The 17,054-nt window shown below is 50.5% G+C and overlaps 1 protein-coding gene across 1 annotated transcript in view; it reads right to left on the bottom strand.

Moving 5' to 3' along the window:
• Nucleotides 1–17,054, bottom strand: part of lrrc40 (leucine rich repeat containing 40) — an 87,585-nt gene that overhangs the window by 66,366 nt on the left and 4,165 nt on the right. The window contains exons 2-3 of the mRNA XM_078561255.1: nucleotides 5,497–5,678; nucleotides 4,293–4,366 (exon numbers count right to left, since the gene is read on the bottom strand). Coding sequence (XP_078417381.1) covers nucleotides 4,293–4,366; nucleotides 5,497–5,678 — 256 coding nt within the window. The remainder of the gene's footprint in view (nucleotides 1–4,292; nucleotides 4,367–5,496; nucleotides 5,679–17,054) is intronic.

The following is a 17,054-nucleotide window of genomic DNA, read 5'->3' as shown; positions in this document are numbered from 1 at the left end:
TTTGTCGTCCTTACCTAGTCTGGCACACATGTGACTCCAGAACCACTTAAATGCCCTGTGAAATGGCTTGGCAAGCCACTCAGTTGTATCAAACTGCTAACACTAGTGCCAAAATTGGTAGAGCTGTCTCACAGACTAGTCAAGCAACAGCCTGACATAGTCATCCTCACAGAAAAATATCTTACAGATAATGTCCCAAACTCCACCACCACCATCCCTGGGTTTGTCCTGCCGGTGAGACAGGACATACTCAGCAGAGGTGGCAGCACAGTGGTATACAGGAGGGAGGGAGTTGACCTGGGAGTCCTCAAAAATCGACTCCGGACCCCATAAAGTCTCATGGCACCCGGTCAAACATGGGCAAGGAAACCTCCTGCTGATTACCATGTACCTCCCTCCCTCAGCTGATGAACCAGTGCTCCTCCATGTTGAACACCACTTGAAGGAAGCACTGAAAGTGGCAAAGGTGCAGAATGTACTCTGGGTGGGGGACTTCAGTGTCCATCACCAAATGTGGCTCGGTAGCTCCACTACTGACAGAGCTGGCCGAGTCCCAAATAACATAGCTGCGGCAGGTGGTGAGGGAACCAACAAGGAGGAAAAACATACTTGAACTCATCCTCACCAACCTACCTGATCAGACCACGACGGTATATCTGTAGGAGTAACCACTGCACATCTCCAACAGTGGCTGTGGAGGTGAAATCCTGCCTTCACAATGAGGATACCCTCCATTGTGTTGTGTGGCACTACCGCCATGTTAAATTGGATAGATTTCAAACAGATTTGCAACTCAAGGCTGGGCATCCATGAGGTGCTGTGGGCCATCAGCAGCAGCAAAATTGTATCCAAACACAATCTGTAACCTCATGGCCTGGCATATCCCCCACTCTGCAATTACCATCAAGCCAGGGAATCAACTCTAGTTCAATGAAGAGTGCAGGAGGGCATGCCAGGAGCAGCACCAGGCATACCTAAAATGAGGTGTCAACCTGGTGAAGCTGTAACACAGGACTACTTGCGTGCCAAACAGCATAAGGAGCAAGTGATAGACAGAGTTAAGCTATCCCACAACCAACGGGTCAGATCTAAGTTCTGCAGGCCTGCCCCATCCAGTCGTGAAAGGTGGTGGACAATTAAACAACTCACTGGAGGAGGAGGCTCCACAAATATCCCCACACTGAATGATAGAGGAGCCCAGCACATCAGAGCAAAAGAAAAGGCTGAAGCATTTGCTACAACCTTCTGCCAGAAGTGCTGAGTGGAGGATTCATCTCGGCCTCCTCCAGAGTTCCTCAGCATCACAGATACCAATCTTCAGCCAATTCGCTTCACTCCACATGATATCAAGAAACGGCTGAAGGCACTGGATACTGCAAAGGCAATGGGCTCTGACAATATTCTGACAAAGGACTGAAGACTTGTGTTCCAGAATTTGCCGCACCCTTAGCCAAGCTATTCCAGTACAGCTACAACACTGGTATCTACCCGACTATGTGGAAAATTGCCCAGGTATGTCCACAAAAAGCAGGACAAATCCAACTCAGCCAATTATTGCTCCATCAGTCTACTCTTGATCATCAGTAAAGTAATAGAAGGGGTCACCAGCAGTGCTATTCAGTGGAATTTACTTAGCAATAAGCTGCTCACTGACATCCAGTTTGGGTTCCGCCAGGACCACTCAGCTCCTGACCTCATTACAGCCTTGGTTCAAACATGGACAAAAGAGCTGAACTCCCGAGTTCAGGTCAGAGCAACTAACTGCCCTTGAAATCAAGGCCGCAAATAAGCGAGTGTGGTATCAAGGAGCCCTAGCAAGATTGGAGTCAATGGGAATCAGGGAGAAAGCTCTCCGCTGGTTGGAGTCATACCTAGCACAAAGGAAGATGGTTGTGGTTGTTGGAGGTCAGCCACTTCAGTTTCAGGACATCACTGCAGGAGTTCATCAGGGTAATGTCCTCAGCCCAAACATCTTCAGCTGCTTCATCAACGACCTTCCTTCCATCATAAGGTCAGAAGTGGGGATGTTTGCTGATGACTACACAATGTTCAGCGCCATTCGCAACTCCTCAGATACTGAAGCAGTCCATGTCCAAATGCAGCAAGACCTGGACAATATCCAGGCTTGGACTGACAAGTGGCAAGTAACACTGGCGTCACACGAGTGTCAGGCAATGACCATCTCCAACAAGAGAGAATCTAACCATCACCCCTTGATGTCCAACGGCATTATCATCACTGAATTCCCCATTATCAACATCTTGGGGGTTACCATTGACCTGAATCTGAAATGGAATAGCTATATAAATATTGTGGCAACAAGAGCAGGTCAGAGGCCAGGAATCGTACGACAAGTAACTCACCTCCTGACTCCCCAAAGTTTGTCCACTATCTACAAGGCACAGGTTAGGAGTGTGATGGAATACTCTGCACTTGCCTGCATGAGTGCAGCTCCAACAACACTCAAGAAGCTTGACACCATCCAGGACAAAGCAGCCTGCTTCATTGGCACTATATCCATAAACATTCACTCCCTCCACCACTGACATACAGTAGCAGTAGTGTGCACCATCTACAAGATGCACTGCAGGAATTCACCAAGGATCTTTAGACAGCACTTTCCAAACTCACAACCAGTACCATCTAGAAGAAGGGCAGCAGATAGATTGGAACACCACCACTTGGAAGTTCCCTTCCAAGTCACTCATCATCCTGACTGGGAAATATATCGCCTTTCCTTCACTGTTGTTGGGTCAAAATCCTGGAACTCCCTTCCTAACAGCACTGTGGGTGTGCCTACACCACATGGGCTGCAGTGGTTCAAGAACGCACCACCTTCTCAAGGGCGACTAGGGATGGGCAATAAAATGCTGGCCCAGCCAACGAAGCCCACATCCCTTGAATGAATAATAAAAATAAACAAATAAACAAACAAACAAATAAATAAAGGTAATGGTTGGTGGATGCTTTTGTGAATGGAAAACACAGGGCTCAGTGTAGGGTCCCTTGCTGTTTGTTGTATATATTAATGACTTGCACTTAAATGTTGGTGGAATGATTGGGGAATTTGCAGATGACACTAAAATTGGCCATGTAGTTGATGGTGAAAAGCATAGCTGTTATCTCCAGAATTATATCAGTGGCTTGTTTGGGCAGAAAAGTGGCAGATGGAATTCAATCCAGACAAGTGTGAGGTGATGCATTTGGGAAGGGCAAACAAAGCTAGGAATACTCAATAAATGAGATGATACTGGGAGTGGTACAGGAAGTGAGATATCTTGGAGTGCATGTCCACAGGTCCCTGAAGGTGGCAGGATAGTGCGGTAAAGAAAGCACATGGAATGCTTTCCTTTATTGGACGAGGTATAGAATACAAAAACAGGGATGTAATGATAGAACTGTATAAAACACTGGTTAGGCCACAGCTGAAATTTTGTGTACAGTTCTGGTCATCACATTACAGGAAGGACATAATTGCTCTGGAAAGAGTACAGAGGAGATTTACAAGAGTGTTGCCAGGGTTTGAAAATTGGAGCTATGAGGCAAGATTGGATAGGTTGGGGTTGTTTTCCTTGGAACTGAGGTGTACAGGATTTTGAGGGGCCTAGTTAGAGTAAACAGAGATACCCTGTTTCCACTAGCAGAGAGATCAATTACCTGGGGGACAGATTTAAGGTGATGGGTAGAAGGATTAGAGGGGACATAAGGAAAAACCTCTTCACCCAGAGGGTGGTGGGTGTTTGGAATTCGCTGCCTGGTTTGGTGGTGGAGGCAGAAACCCTCAACTCATTTAAAAGGTACCTGGATCTGCACCTAAAGTGCTGTAACCTGCAAGGCTATGGACCGGGTGCTGGAAGGTGGGAGTAGAATGGGCAACTAGATTTTATTTTTTGGCTGGCACAGACGCGATGGGCTGACTGGCCTCTTTCTGTGCCATAACTTTCCTATGGTTCTATGGTATTATCAAAAAAGGAAGTAAGGTGGGGCTTGTAATAAACTTGTAACCTAAGTTATACGGAAAAGGCTACAGAAGTGAACGGCGTAAGTGTGTTCAAGACATAATTAGATGTGTTCCGGGGACAGAAGAATGAAGAGATAGTGAGAATGTAGGTGGATGGAGTTGATTAATGAAAGAGGCAGGCTTATTGGGCCTAATAGACGTCACTTGTTCTTAAAAATTATTCTGTTCCTGATTGATGCAGTTTGACTCTTAAAGGAATACCATTTGGTTGTTATGAAATAGATAAATCATACTTAATCTCAAAAAATAAATCAATTAACACTTGCAGTACCTGATATTGAGCTTCTGGAGATTCAGCAGCTGCCCAATTGCACAAGGAAGGGAACTCAGCTGATTATCATGGACCTGGAAACATTATTTAAGTCAGTAACTTGACCCATACAGTACATTATTCTCTTGAATGCAACCATGGTATAATATCTTTTAGTTAAGCAATCAAGGTGTCTGATTGAGAAATACATTTTTCCTAGAGGTTTGATTTAGCCAATACTATAATTCAGCAAAGTGATTGATAAAAGCACATACTTATTAATGGAGTCCAGTTTAAAGGAATTCTTATTTAAGAAAGGCATACACTCAGAAATCATTTCTCCATACATTCTAATGGGAAAAGCACAAAGTTTTAGTGAGTCTTTTGTCTGAGGTTGCTATCTGATAGAAATGTTAATCAGTATGTACTGCAATGGTTTCAATGAATAGATGGAAACTCTTTAAAAGAATCAAGAATCAAAGATTTAATCAGCATGCACTTAATTGTGTACTCTTACTGCCTTGTGATTAAGTGCTAATTGATTTGTCCCCTCACCACCATCCCACCCCGAGAAAATAGTACAGCTGTCCCAGTACAGGGATTCACACTTTAAATTGAACATTGGTCTTCTCTGTTCCTACTTGCAGGAAAAGGGACTACTTAGCTGCAACAGGGTTTTTTGTGTAAATGTTTTGTGGAAACTGCTAAATTATTACAGATTTTGAAATGGAGTATTATGCATTTTTTTTGCTGTATTAAATTATTTCTCTCAAGCTAGTTTTAAAGAAGGTAAATACTATTCAAAACTGACACATTGTTCTGTCCATGCTTAAGTGCCCAACTTAATTGATGTTGCCATCCTCCCAGCAAACTGTCTGGCGAATGGAATGTTATAACTATCCAGGCTATGTTTCTTTCCTTTATCATTCAAACATTCTGGCGGATCATCCTGAAAACGAGGAGAAATGTTTTTCCCATGCCCCCTCACAATTAATGTTGGTTTGAATATAGTAAGATAATTGCAGCTCAAAATTAACTTAGAAAAAATAACCACTCTAGTGTTGGAAATAGAAGGACAATGCAAAATTATAATAGGAATACGAAGATTAATTTTTCCAGATAAGAGTTAAATATACATCAGTGTATTCTGTATACACTGTTTTCTATTCTGATACAAATATGTTAAACTGATTTTCAATGCACAATTATAGTAACTTCTATTTACATCAAGCACTGTGAGGGCTGGCAGGAGCTGAAGATCCTCCGATAAGCACTTCAGTTTGTTAGATGCCAGTATAAGTTTTGTTAAGTCTGTCTGATCCCACCATCGGTCATTTGCACTAAAGGAGACATTCAAATGGGATTCCTCCGGGGGGTCCACGTTTATTCGCCATACACTCTGGGGTACTGCATTAAAATAGAGAGAGAGGGTTTGTCAAATGACAATTACAATAGAATCTAATTCTGAACATTCAATTACATTGATCTATTTTCCATAATAATGCAATGGAAAAGGTGTGACAAGTGAAACTTTGCATTTGAATCTCTTACTATCTTTACATGCATCAGAAACCACAAAAACAACCACCAGGAAACAGTAACTTTAAATTTGCAATATCTTAGAAGGGTAATACCATCATTCAAGTAAGGTAGAGTGTCTTCTATTAAAATATGTCCAGAATTTAGACACATATATGCATCTCCTTAGCATAGAGAAGTTTGAAGAAGAAGAAATAATGCAAGCTTTGGGTTTCACTATGTGATTCCTACTTGTCAGCATATTTGACCTTTTCAATAAATCAGCCAACTCACTTAAACTATGGTGGCAAACAAATGTTGTTTAAGTTACACTCAACTGACTCCTATGTCGAACACTGGGTAAAGGAGAAGGAATTACGCAGAAACACTGCATAGAGTATTCATTTTAATAGGCCAAATTCATCTTGGAAAACAAATGCACCTAATTTCTTTTGAAAACTGAGGGCATATTTAAAGTAGATGGGTATGCTATTCTGTGACCCAATTCTCTGGGTTCCACGCAGCCCCACTCTTCATCAGCTAATCTACTGCTGGAACCCAAGCCAGACACAACTATTCCAATGCCTTCCTGGACTGTTTCCCATCTTGCACCATCCAGAAATGAGTTCATTCAAAACTCTGCTGCGTGTATCCTAACGCTCGCTGATCTATACTGTCTTGATCCCTGGTCGCTGAATGTCACAATTTTAAAATTGTCATCCTCATGTTCAAATTTCTCCACGACCTCGCCCCTCCTGATCTCTGTAACCCCTGTTGTGATCTCAATAGAGAAGTAACATTTTTATTATTTTTTTGTTTGGTAATCCTAAAACCCAGGTATTTACTAAAAGAATGAAGCTACAAGGTTCACAGTGTAAACCAAAAGAATTTTATTCAACAAAAATCAAAGAACATGAATACTAATAACTAAACCCTAACTTAAATAAAAACAGAAAATGCTGGAAAAACTCAGCAGGTCTGACAGCATTTGTGGAGCGGGGAAAACAAAGTTAACGTTTAGAGTCCGTATACCCTTCTTCAGAGCTCTGGTTGTCATTTCTTTTTGGAAAAATATACTTTATTCACAAAATATCTGGAAGAACATTCCAAAACATTTCAAAATCACAATCACAAAAGTACAATCAGATTCAACTTTTACACATAGATCACAAGGTGCATCAATACAATCAATGAACATTACAATCATTTCAATATGGTCAATGCAGACAATCAGACAATGGTATTGGAGTTATCAACATACATCCTGTTGCACTCTGAGGTGCTCCAATATAATTATAATACAATTAGTATTCAATGCAGACATTCATTTTGAGCTGTACAGCCCGAGGGGCTCTCAACAGTTCCCTGCCCTTCGGTGCACTGTGGCAGAAAGGTCTTAGACAGCGACCTTTCCCCATTGCGCGTTTGCAGCAGCTGCCCCAAGCTTTAGTGCGTCCCTCAGCACGTAGTCCTGGAGTTTGGAATGTGCCAGTCTGCAACACTCGGTCGGGGACAACTCTTTGTGCTGGAAGACCAACAAGTTTCGGGCAGACCAAAGAGCGTCTTTCACCGAGTTGATGATCCTCCAGCTGCAGTTGATGTTTGTCTCGGTGTGTGTCCCTGGGAACAGCCCGTAGAGCAGAGTCCTGTGTCACAGAACTGCTCAGGATGAACCTCGACAGAAACCACTGCATCTCTCTCCAGACCTTCTTTGCAAAGGTACAATCCACAAGGAGGTGAACAACGGTCTTGTCCCCACCACAGCCACCTCGAGGGCAACGTGCAGAGGGGGTGAGACTCCTGGCCTGTAGGAAGGATCTGATGGGGAGGGCCTTTCTCACCGCCAGCCAAGCTACGTCTTGGTGCTTGTTGGAAAGTTCTGGCGATGAGGCATTCTGCCAAATGGCTTTGACAGTCTGCTCGGGGAACCATCCCACTGGATCCACCCTCTCCTTTTCCCGCAGGGCCTCTAAGACGTTACGTGCCGACCACTGCCTGATGGACTGGTGGTCAAAGGTGTTTCTCTGCATAATTTTTTCCACCAGGGACAGGTGGTACCGCACGGTCCAACTACTTGGAGCGTTCCATGGCAGCGTGGCCAGACCCATCCTTCGCAACACCAGGGACAGGTAGAACCTCAGCATGTAGTGACACTTGGTGTTTGCGTACCGAGGGACTACGCACAGCTTGATGCAGCCGCACACAAATGTGGCCATCATTTTGAGGGCGATGTTGGGCACATTTTTTCCCCCTTTATCTAGAGGCTTGTACATCGCATCCCTGCGGACACGATCCATTTTCGACCTCCAGATAAAGCCAAAGATGGCTCGGGTGATCGCTATCGCGCAGGAGTCTGGAATGGGCCAGACCTGCGCCACGTACAGCAACAACGAGATTGCCTCACACCTGATGACCAGGTTCTTACCCGCAATGGAGAGGGAGCATTGCTCCCACATGCCCAGTTTTCTTTTCACCATAGACACTCGCTCCTTCCAGTTTCTAACACATGCCCCGGTCCCTCCGAACCATATCCCCAGCACCTTCAGGCCGTCAGCCCTGACAGTGAAGAGGACAAAGGATCGGTCAGCCCAGTTCCCAAAGAACATGGCCTCGCTCTTCCCATGATTTACCTTGGCTCCCGAGGCCACTTCGAACTGGTCACAGATGTGGATCAGTCTGCGCACCGACAGCGGATCCGAGCAGAAGACGGTGACATCGTCCATGTACAGGGAGGCTTTGACCTGAGTGCCTCCACTGCCTGGGATTGTTACTCCTCTTATGCCCAGATCCTTCCTGATGGACTCAGCAAAGGGTTCTATGCAACACACAAAAAGGACAGGGGAGAGAGGGCAGCCCTGCCTGACTCCAGATTTAATAGGAAAGCTATCTGATTCCCACCCATTGATTGAGACTGCGCTACTGATGTTAGTGTAGAGTAGTTGGATCCAATTGCGAATTCCCTCCCCAAACCCCATTTTGGAGAGCACATCCACCATGTAGGTGTGCGATATTCTGTCAAAGGCCTTCTCCTGATCCAGGCTGATGAGGCAGGTGTCCACACCCCTGTCCTGCACATAGGTAATTGTATCCCTGAGCAGCGCGAGGCTGTCAGAGATCTTCCTGCCCGGCATAGTGCAGGTCTGGTCAGGGTGGATCACCAATTCCAGAGCGGACTTGGCCCGATTGGCGATGACCTTGGACAGAATCTTATAGTCCACATTCAACAGTGAAATGGGTCGCCAATTTCTAATTTCCTCCCTTTCCCCCCTGTGCTCGTAGACGAGGGTGATGATGCCTTTCCTCATGGATTCTGACATGCTGCCGGCCAGAAGCATACTCTTGTACACTTCTAGCAGGTCTGGGCCGATCAAGTCCCACAGAGCCAAATACAACTCCGCCGGCAAGCTATCGTTTCTGGGAGTTTTACTCTTCTCGAAGGACTCAAGGACCTTAGCCAGTTCGTTAGGAGTTAGCGGTTTGTCCAGGCTCTCCCGTGTACTGTCGTCTAAGACCTCCGTGATAGAGGATAGGAAGGACTGGGAGGCCATGCTGTCTGTGGGCTTCACGTCATACAATCCGGCATAAAAGGATTTGCTGATCCTCAAAATGTCAAACTGCGATGACTTTACTGAGCCGTCTTCTTCCTTCAGGCTGATTACAGAGCTCTCTTTGGAAGAGGAAACGTGAGCACGTCTCATCCTGTTCCATGGAGCGGACTCTGGACCGGAAGATGATCTTGGAGGCCTCCGAGGCAAAGAGCGAGGCTTGCTGGCTCTTTACCTCTTGGAGTTCCTCCTTGACATCGACCCCCATCGACTACAGCCGGAGCAGATTCTGCATGTTTTTCTGGAGTCAGGACATTTCCCTCTGTTCCTTTCTAGCTTTCTGGGCACCTTTGAGGATGAAAAACCTCTTGATGTTTCCCTTGACCGCTTCCCACCAGTGTGTCAGGGACTCAAAGAGGGGTTTCACGGTTCTCCAACCTTGGTAATCCCTCTTGAGCTCCTCAATGTTCTCTGGGGTCAGCAGTTGCGCGTTTAGCTTCCATGCCCCCCTGCCCACCCTCTGGTCTACCTCTAAGTGACAGTCAGCCAGTAGGAGGCAATGGTCAGAGAAGAACACCGGCTTGACGTCGGTGGATCTGACTGCGAACGCACGGGACACAAACAGGAAGTCTATCCTGGAACGGATGGACCCGTCTGGCTGTGACCAGGTGTATCTACGCTGCGCTCCGTCTGCAGGGTTGCTGAAGACATTGTGCAGCTTGGCATCCTTAACTGTTTCCATCAGGGATCTGGATGTAGCGTCCAATCTGCTGTCGGCCCTGCTGGATCGTCCAGCTGCATCGATGATGCAGTTGAAGTCACCGCCAGAATGACTGGCCTGGAGGTCGCCAGTAGCAGTGGGAGCTGCTGAAAAACCGCCAGCCGCTCGCCCTTTTGTGCCAGGGCGTACACGTTAATTAACCGGAGTGGAGCATTCTTGTACATTACATCTTGTACATTACGTCTGCTACGAGGAGGCGCCCACCCACCACTTCCTTAACCTCGGAGACGGTGAAGTTGCCTCCCCGCAGCAGAATACCCAGGCCGGAGGAGCGAGAGTCGTTTCCTCCTGACCAGATCGATGGCCCATGGGACCACCATCGTGACCATTGCCTGTAGGAGCTGAGGTGCGGTATCGCACACTCCTGCAGAAACAACAGGTCAGCTTTGACCTTGGCAAGGTAGTCCAAGATTGCAACACATCGCGTAGTAGATTTAATGCTACGCACATTTATGGATACAATCTTTACACCCATTTTAAAGCATTTAGTCTCTTACCAAACCTGTTGTCTCTGAGAGTTCCAGACCTTTGGTCTGCTCCTGCATACCCATAGTGTTCACAAATTGCCTCACTTTGGATGGGCTGAGGAAACTGTCCTGAACCTCCCCATTGGCAATGTTCTGCTCAGGTGGCATCTGGGGGTTCGTGCAGGATTTGAAATGTCTTCTGTTGGAGAAGCTTCTCCAATCCTCTCCCCCTCTGGGGCGTTGCTGCTCCCAGCTTCCCGGAGCTGGGGTGCACTGAGCGCTTCACTGCTCCCAGATTCCTGGGGCTGGGGTGCACTGGCCTCTTCGAGTTGTGGGCAAAGTTGGGGTGCGCTGGTCTCCTCATTGTCTCCAATGTTCTGGAGCTGGGGTGTCTCGTCCTCCAACTCCCTAGAGCTTTGCTGCTTCTTCTGTAGATGCCGCCCTTTCCCTTCTTCGTCCAAAGAACAGCTGCCCTTGTCATCCGTGTCGGATGGGAGGCGCCTCTTGCCACTTGTCTGGGAAGTGGCTTGGTCCCTTCTTAGCCCCTTCTTCCTTTTGGCTCTTCACCAGCTGCCACTCCCCCTGCTGATTTTCCGCTGCTTCCTCCTCGTCCATTGATTCGCTCTCCTGAGGAGTGGGAGGTTCAGGGGGCAGTGCTGTTGATTGGCTGTCTGCTGCCTCAATCTTTTCCTCCACCTTGTCTCTCTCTGTGTCCTCCTTTATCCCGTTGTTCTCACTGGGGGCCATGGTGGTTGGAGTGTTGCAAGTGTCCTTGGTAGTAGTGACACAAAGCTTTTCTTCTGCTTCCACCTCGTTGGCTTTGGCTGCCTGTGCATAAAAGTGAGGCAGCGTTTGGGGCAGTTCCTGTAGAGGTGACCTGCCTCACCACACAGGTTGCAGCACTTAGTCTGTTTGCAGTCCTTTGTCTGGTGCCCTTCCTGTTTGCAGTTCTTGCAGAGAGCGGCGCTGCAGTTGGCCGCCACATGACCAAACTTGCCACATGAGCGACAAAGCTTGGGCTGCCCAGCGTAGACAAGGTAGCCATGGCTTCCCCCAATAACGAAGCTGGAAGGAGGGTGGAAGATGGCTCCCTTACCATCGGTCTTGAGCATGACCTTAACCTGGCGTTTGCATGTCCAAATCCCGAAGGCGTCTCTAACCTCAGTGCAGCTCCCAACCTTGTCGACTTACCTGGTGAGGAAGGTGAACACGTCGGTGACAGGGATCTAGGGGTTGTAGAGATGCACAGTCACCACACGGTCCCGTTGCAACGGCAGAGCAAAGAGCGGCTCCACCATCAGGATCTTCATCTCCGGCTGGTCTCTCTTCTCCTCAAACACCTTCAGGAACTTGACGCAAGCTGCCACACGCTTGAAAGTCAAATCGAAACATCCAGCGCTGGGGAAGTCTTGCAGGGAGTAGATCTCCTCCGCTTCAAATTCACACGCCTTCAACAGGATACGCTTGATGAAGAAGGCCCGATCTATGGGTGCTCCTCCTTCGCTGTCTTTCACCGTCACCCGGACGGTGTTAGGTACCCCGTGGTATGGGGCTCGACTGGTTATAGCCATCGCTTCACGACTACACTTGATCTTAGTCAAAAGGCTGAGAAGCGATTCAGAGCTCTGGTTGTCATGCTTTAAACTGTCTACTAGGCCCTAAGCTCTGAAATGTCTTCCCTAAGCCTTTCTGCTTCTCACACCTCCTTAAAAACTACCTACTTCACCAAGCACCTGTCCTAATGTTGGTTCCTTGTCTTGAATTTTTGTCTGATTATGCTCCTGTAAAGTCCTTTGAGCATTTTACTACATGAATGACACCATAAAAATGCAACTTGTTGCTTACATAATACTTCCTTATATGAAAGTAACGGCATTCAAAAATTCAAGTTTAGCACAACTTTAACATAGATATATTTTTCCAATAAATTTTCCATTTCCAAATTTAACTGAGAGTCACTTCTTGCAAGGTGAGAATTCTGTTCCACTTTTTGTGCCACTCAAATCTCACTCAAGAATAGCTACTGTAAAATGGGTGAAACTACAATGACTAATATTGTTTTCAGAAGCCCTGTGATTAGATGTTTGTGCAAATGTTTGTGAACGGTGCTTAAACTTAACAGCATTTTGTAAAATAGCATTTTAAATTTTCCTCTAAAAACCAATTATATGTTAAAATTTATAAGATCAACACTATGAAGAAGTAATTTTCCCCAAAAATTCTACAATATTCACTCGAATGCATTGACTCGATGCTATAGAGTTCTACAAGTATCAGCAGCTTGCACAAGTGACCACTCTTCAAAAGGCAGCCTAGAGAGAGTGTGTCAGCAAGCATCATAATGGTGGAAGGCACTAAAAGTGAGTCTAAATCTGTTCTTACTTGACAGTCGCACCTGAATATTCCAGCAGGTGTCATTAGGTTCTATGTAAATAATATAAATTCAGATAAAGAAAACTGTTCTGAAGTGATGATACCAACTATAACGCCTGAACTGCAAGTCAGGCAGACAAGTTGTATAGACCAGTTAAATATCCACTGAATATAAATTTATATGCTGTGTTGGGCAAAGGGAAAGTGTAGAAAGAGGTATTTAAACCGGAAGAGTGGGACAGGGAGAACTGGAAAAATAAATCTAACCAGGACCAGCAAACAATTGAGAGAGAAAATAGGAGTATAATATTTATGCAAAAACATTTTTGTATAACAGTGGTATTGATTTTTTAGAAATGATACAGAAAACTTCTCAAAAAATATTAAAGGGACCTAACTTGCAAGTACATTAGTAAAATATTGCAAAAAACCTGGTAGAACCCCAAAGAGGTACTTCAATTTTCTTCAAAAATGGAGGTATTTAATAAATACTTTGCTAGAATACAGAAAAGATGAGCAACATTATGATGAATAAAAGCATTTCTTTAGCCATTAGTTGGGTTAAATATTTTAAAATCCAAAGGCAGGCTTGTCCAAGCCACCGCCCGCACTCTGGTCTGCAAAGCCTCTCCATGTGGCCCTCAGAGCCATTGTTCAAAATGCCATTAAGTCAGGTCAGTGAGTTTGAAGGCTTCTACAAGGGGCTGCTCCTCCACAATCACAGGCCATTCTGGTCCTTTGTTTGCTCCTGATAGGTTCACTAGTGTGCATGTGCATGTATGTGTAAGAGAGAGAGAGAGAGAGAGAGAGCGATGAGTGTGCGCATCTGACGGCATCAGTGCGTGTGTGCACGGGGGAGGGGTGAGTGCATGTGTGTGTGAGCGGGAGGGCTGACTCTGTGCGCAAGGCGTGTGTGCGCGCGAAAGAGGGAGGGAGGGAGGGGGAGAGCGAAAGAGGAGGGAGGGAGGGGGAGAGAGGGGGGGGGAGGGGGAGAGAGGGGGGGGGGAGGGGGAGAGAGGGGGGGAGGGGGAGAGAGGGGGGGGAGGGGGAGAGAGGGGGGGGAGGGGGGAGAGAGGGGGGGGGGGGAGGGGGGAGAGAGAGGGGGGGGAGGGGGAGAGAGAGGGGGGGTAGGGGGGAGAGAGAGGGGGGGTAGGGGGGGAGAGAGGGGGGGTAGGGGGGAGAGAGAGGGGGGGTAGGGGGGAGAGAGAGGGGGGGTAGGGGGAGAGAGAGGGGGGTAGGGGGGAGAGAGAGGGGGGGTAGGGGGAGAGAGAGGGGGGTAGGGGGAGAGAGAGGGGGGGTAGGGGGGAGAGAGAGGGGGGGTAGGGGGGAGAGAGAGGGGGGGTAGGGGGGAGAGAGAGGGGGGGTAGGGGGGAGAGAGAGGGGGGGTAGGGGGGAGAGAGAGGGGGGGTAGGGGGGAGAGAGAGGGGGGGTAGGGGGGAGAGAGAGGGGGGGTAGGGGGAGAGAGAGGGGGGGTAGGGGGGAGAGAGAGGGGGGGTAGGGGGGAGAGAGAGGGGGGGTAGGGGGGAGAGAGAGGGGGGGTAGGGGGGAGAGAGAGGGGGGTAGGGGGGAGAGAGAGGGGGGGTAGGGGGAGAGAGAGGGGGGGTAGGGGGGAGAGAGAGGGGGGGTAGGGGGAGAGAGAGGGGGGGTAGGGGGGAGAGAGAGGGGGGGTAGGGGGAGAGAGAGGGGGGGGTAGGGGGGAGAGAGAGGGGGGGTAGGGGGAGAGAGAGGGGGGGTAGGGGGGAGAGAGAGGGGGGGTAGGGGGGAGAGAGAGGGGGGGTAGGGGGAGAGAGAGGGGGGGTAGGGGGGAGAGAGAGGGGGGGTAGGGGGGAGAGAGAGGGGGGGTAGGGGGGAGAGAGGGGGGGTAGGGGGGAGAGAGAGGGGGGGTAGGGGGGAGAGAGAGGGGGGTAGGGGGGAGAGAGAGGGGGGGTAGGGGGGAGAGAGAGGGGGGGTAGGGGGGAGAGAGTGGGGGGTAGGGGGGAGAGGAGAGGGGGGGTAGGGGGGAGAGAGAGGGTGGGTAGGGGGGAGAGAGAGGGGGGGTAGGGGGGAGAGAGAGGGGGGGTAGGGGGGAGAGAGAGGGGGGGTAGGGGGGAGAGAGAGGGGGGTAGGGGGGAGAGAGAGGGGGGGTAGGGGGGAGAGAGAGGGGGGGTAGGGGGGAGAGAGAGGGGGGGTAGGGGGGAGAGAGAGGGGGGTAGGGGGAGAGAGAGGGGGGGTAGGGGGGAGAGAGAGGGGGGGTAGGGGGGAGAGAGAGGGGGGGTAGGGGGGAGAGAGAGGGGGGGTAGGGGGGAGAGAGAGGGGGGGTAGGGGGGAGAGAGAGGGGGGGTAGGGGGAGAGAGAGGGGGGGTAGGGGGGAGAGAGAGGGGGGGTAGGGGGGAGAGAGAGGGGGGGTAGGGGGGAGAGAGAGGGGGGTAGGGGGAGAGAGAGGGGGGGTAGGGGGGAGAGAGAGGGGGGGTAGGGGGGAGGAGAGGAGGGGGGTAGGGGGGAGAGAGAGGGGGGTAGGGGGGAGAGAGAGGGGGGGTAGGGGGGAGAGAGAGGGGGGGTAGGGGGGAGAGAGAGGGGGGGTAGGGGGGAGAGAGAGGGGGGGTAGGGGGGAGAGAGAGGGGGGGTAGGGGGGAGAGAGAGGGGTGGTAGGGGGGAGAGAGAGGGGGGGTAGGGGGGAGAGAGAGGGGGGGTAGGGGGGAGAGAGAGGGGGGGTAGGGGGGAGAGAGAGGGGGGGTAGGGGGAGAGAGAGGGGGGTAGGGGGGAGAGAGAGGGGGGTAGGGGGGAGAGAGAGGGGGGGTAGGGGGGAGAGAGAGGGGGGGTAGGGGGGAGAGAGAGGGGGGTAGGGGGGAGAGAGAGGGGGGGTAGGGGGGAGGAGGAGAGGGGGGGTGGGGGGAGAGAGAGGGGGGGAGGGGGGAAGGAGAGAGGGGGGGAGGGGGAGAGAGAGGGGGGGGGGGGGAGAGAGAGGGGGGGTAGGGGGGAGAGAGAGGGGGGAGGGGGGAGAGAGAGGGGGGGAGGGGGGAGAGAGGGGGGGAGGGGGGGAGAGAGAGGGGGGGAGGGGGAGAGAGAGGGGGGGAGGGGGGAGAGAGAGGGGGGGAGGGGGAGAGAGAAGGGGGGGAGGGGGGAGGGGGGAGAGAGAGGGGGGGAGGGGGGGAGGGGGGAGAGAGAGGGGGGGAGGGGGAGAGAGAGGGGGGAGGGGGGAGAGAGGGGGGGAGGGGGGAGAGAGGGGGGAGGGGGGAGAGAGGGGGGGAGGGGGGAGGAGGGGGGAGGGGGGAGAGAGGGGGGGAGGGGGGAGAGAGGGGGGGAGGGGGGAGGAGGGGGAGGGGGGGAGAGGGGGGGAGGGGGGAGAGAGGGGGAGGGGGGAGAGAGGGGGGAGGGGGGAGAGAGAGGGAGGGGGGAGAGAGAGGGAGGGGGGAGAGAGGGAGGGGGGGAGAGAGAGAGAGGCAGGGGGCGGGCAGGCGTGAGAGAGGGGCAGAGGGGCGGGCGTGAGAGAGAGAGGGGCAGTGTGGCGGGCGAAGAGAGGGGCGGAGTGGCGGGCGTGTGTGAGAGAGAGAGAGAGCGAAAGGGCGGGAGGGCACGAGGGGCGACTGCGTGGGTTGGTGGGCAGGCGGGTGTGAAAGAGAGAGAGGTGTGGGTGGGTGGGTGTGTGTCGGAGAGTTGGGGAGTGAGTGAGTGAGAGAGTGTGAGAGGTGTATGTGTGCATGAGTGAGGAGTGTGTGTGAGTGTGTGTCAGGGAATGAGAGATGGGGTGGGTGGGTGAGTATGCGTGTATGTGTGTGTGTGAGAGAGAGAGAGAGAGAGAGAGAGAGGTGAATGCGAGATGCAAATGTGTGTATGTGATGAGCGAGTGTGTCTGTGTGAGAGAGAGGATGAGTGTCTGTGCTTGAGAGAGCGGTGTGATTGTCTGCGTGTACATATGTTTGTGTGAGATAGAAAGTGAGTGAGTGTGTGCGCGTGCGCAAGAGGGGTGAATGTGTGTGTATATGTGTGTGTGTGGAGTGGGGCATGTGCATGTCTGTGTGAGAGAGAGAGATGGGTGTTAGTGTGTGTGCGCGCGCGTGCGGTGTGCACGCACAAGTGAGCGAGAGGGAGGGGAGATTGTGAGTCTGGCTCACTTTTAGTC

Source organism: Cetorhinus maximus, chromosome 17 (assembly GCF_964194155.1).
Source record: "Cetorhinus maximus chromosome 17, sCetMax3.hap1.1, whole genome shotgun sequence".
NCBI classification, from domain to species: Eukaryota; Metazoa; Chordata; class Chondrichthyes; order Lamniformes; family Cetorhinidae; genus Cetorhinus; species Cetorhinus maximus.
This window is presented reverse-complemented; position numbering and strand designations above follow the sequence as displayed.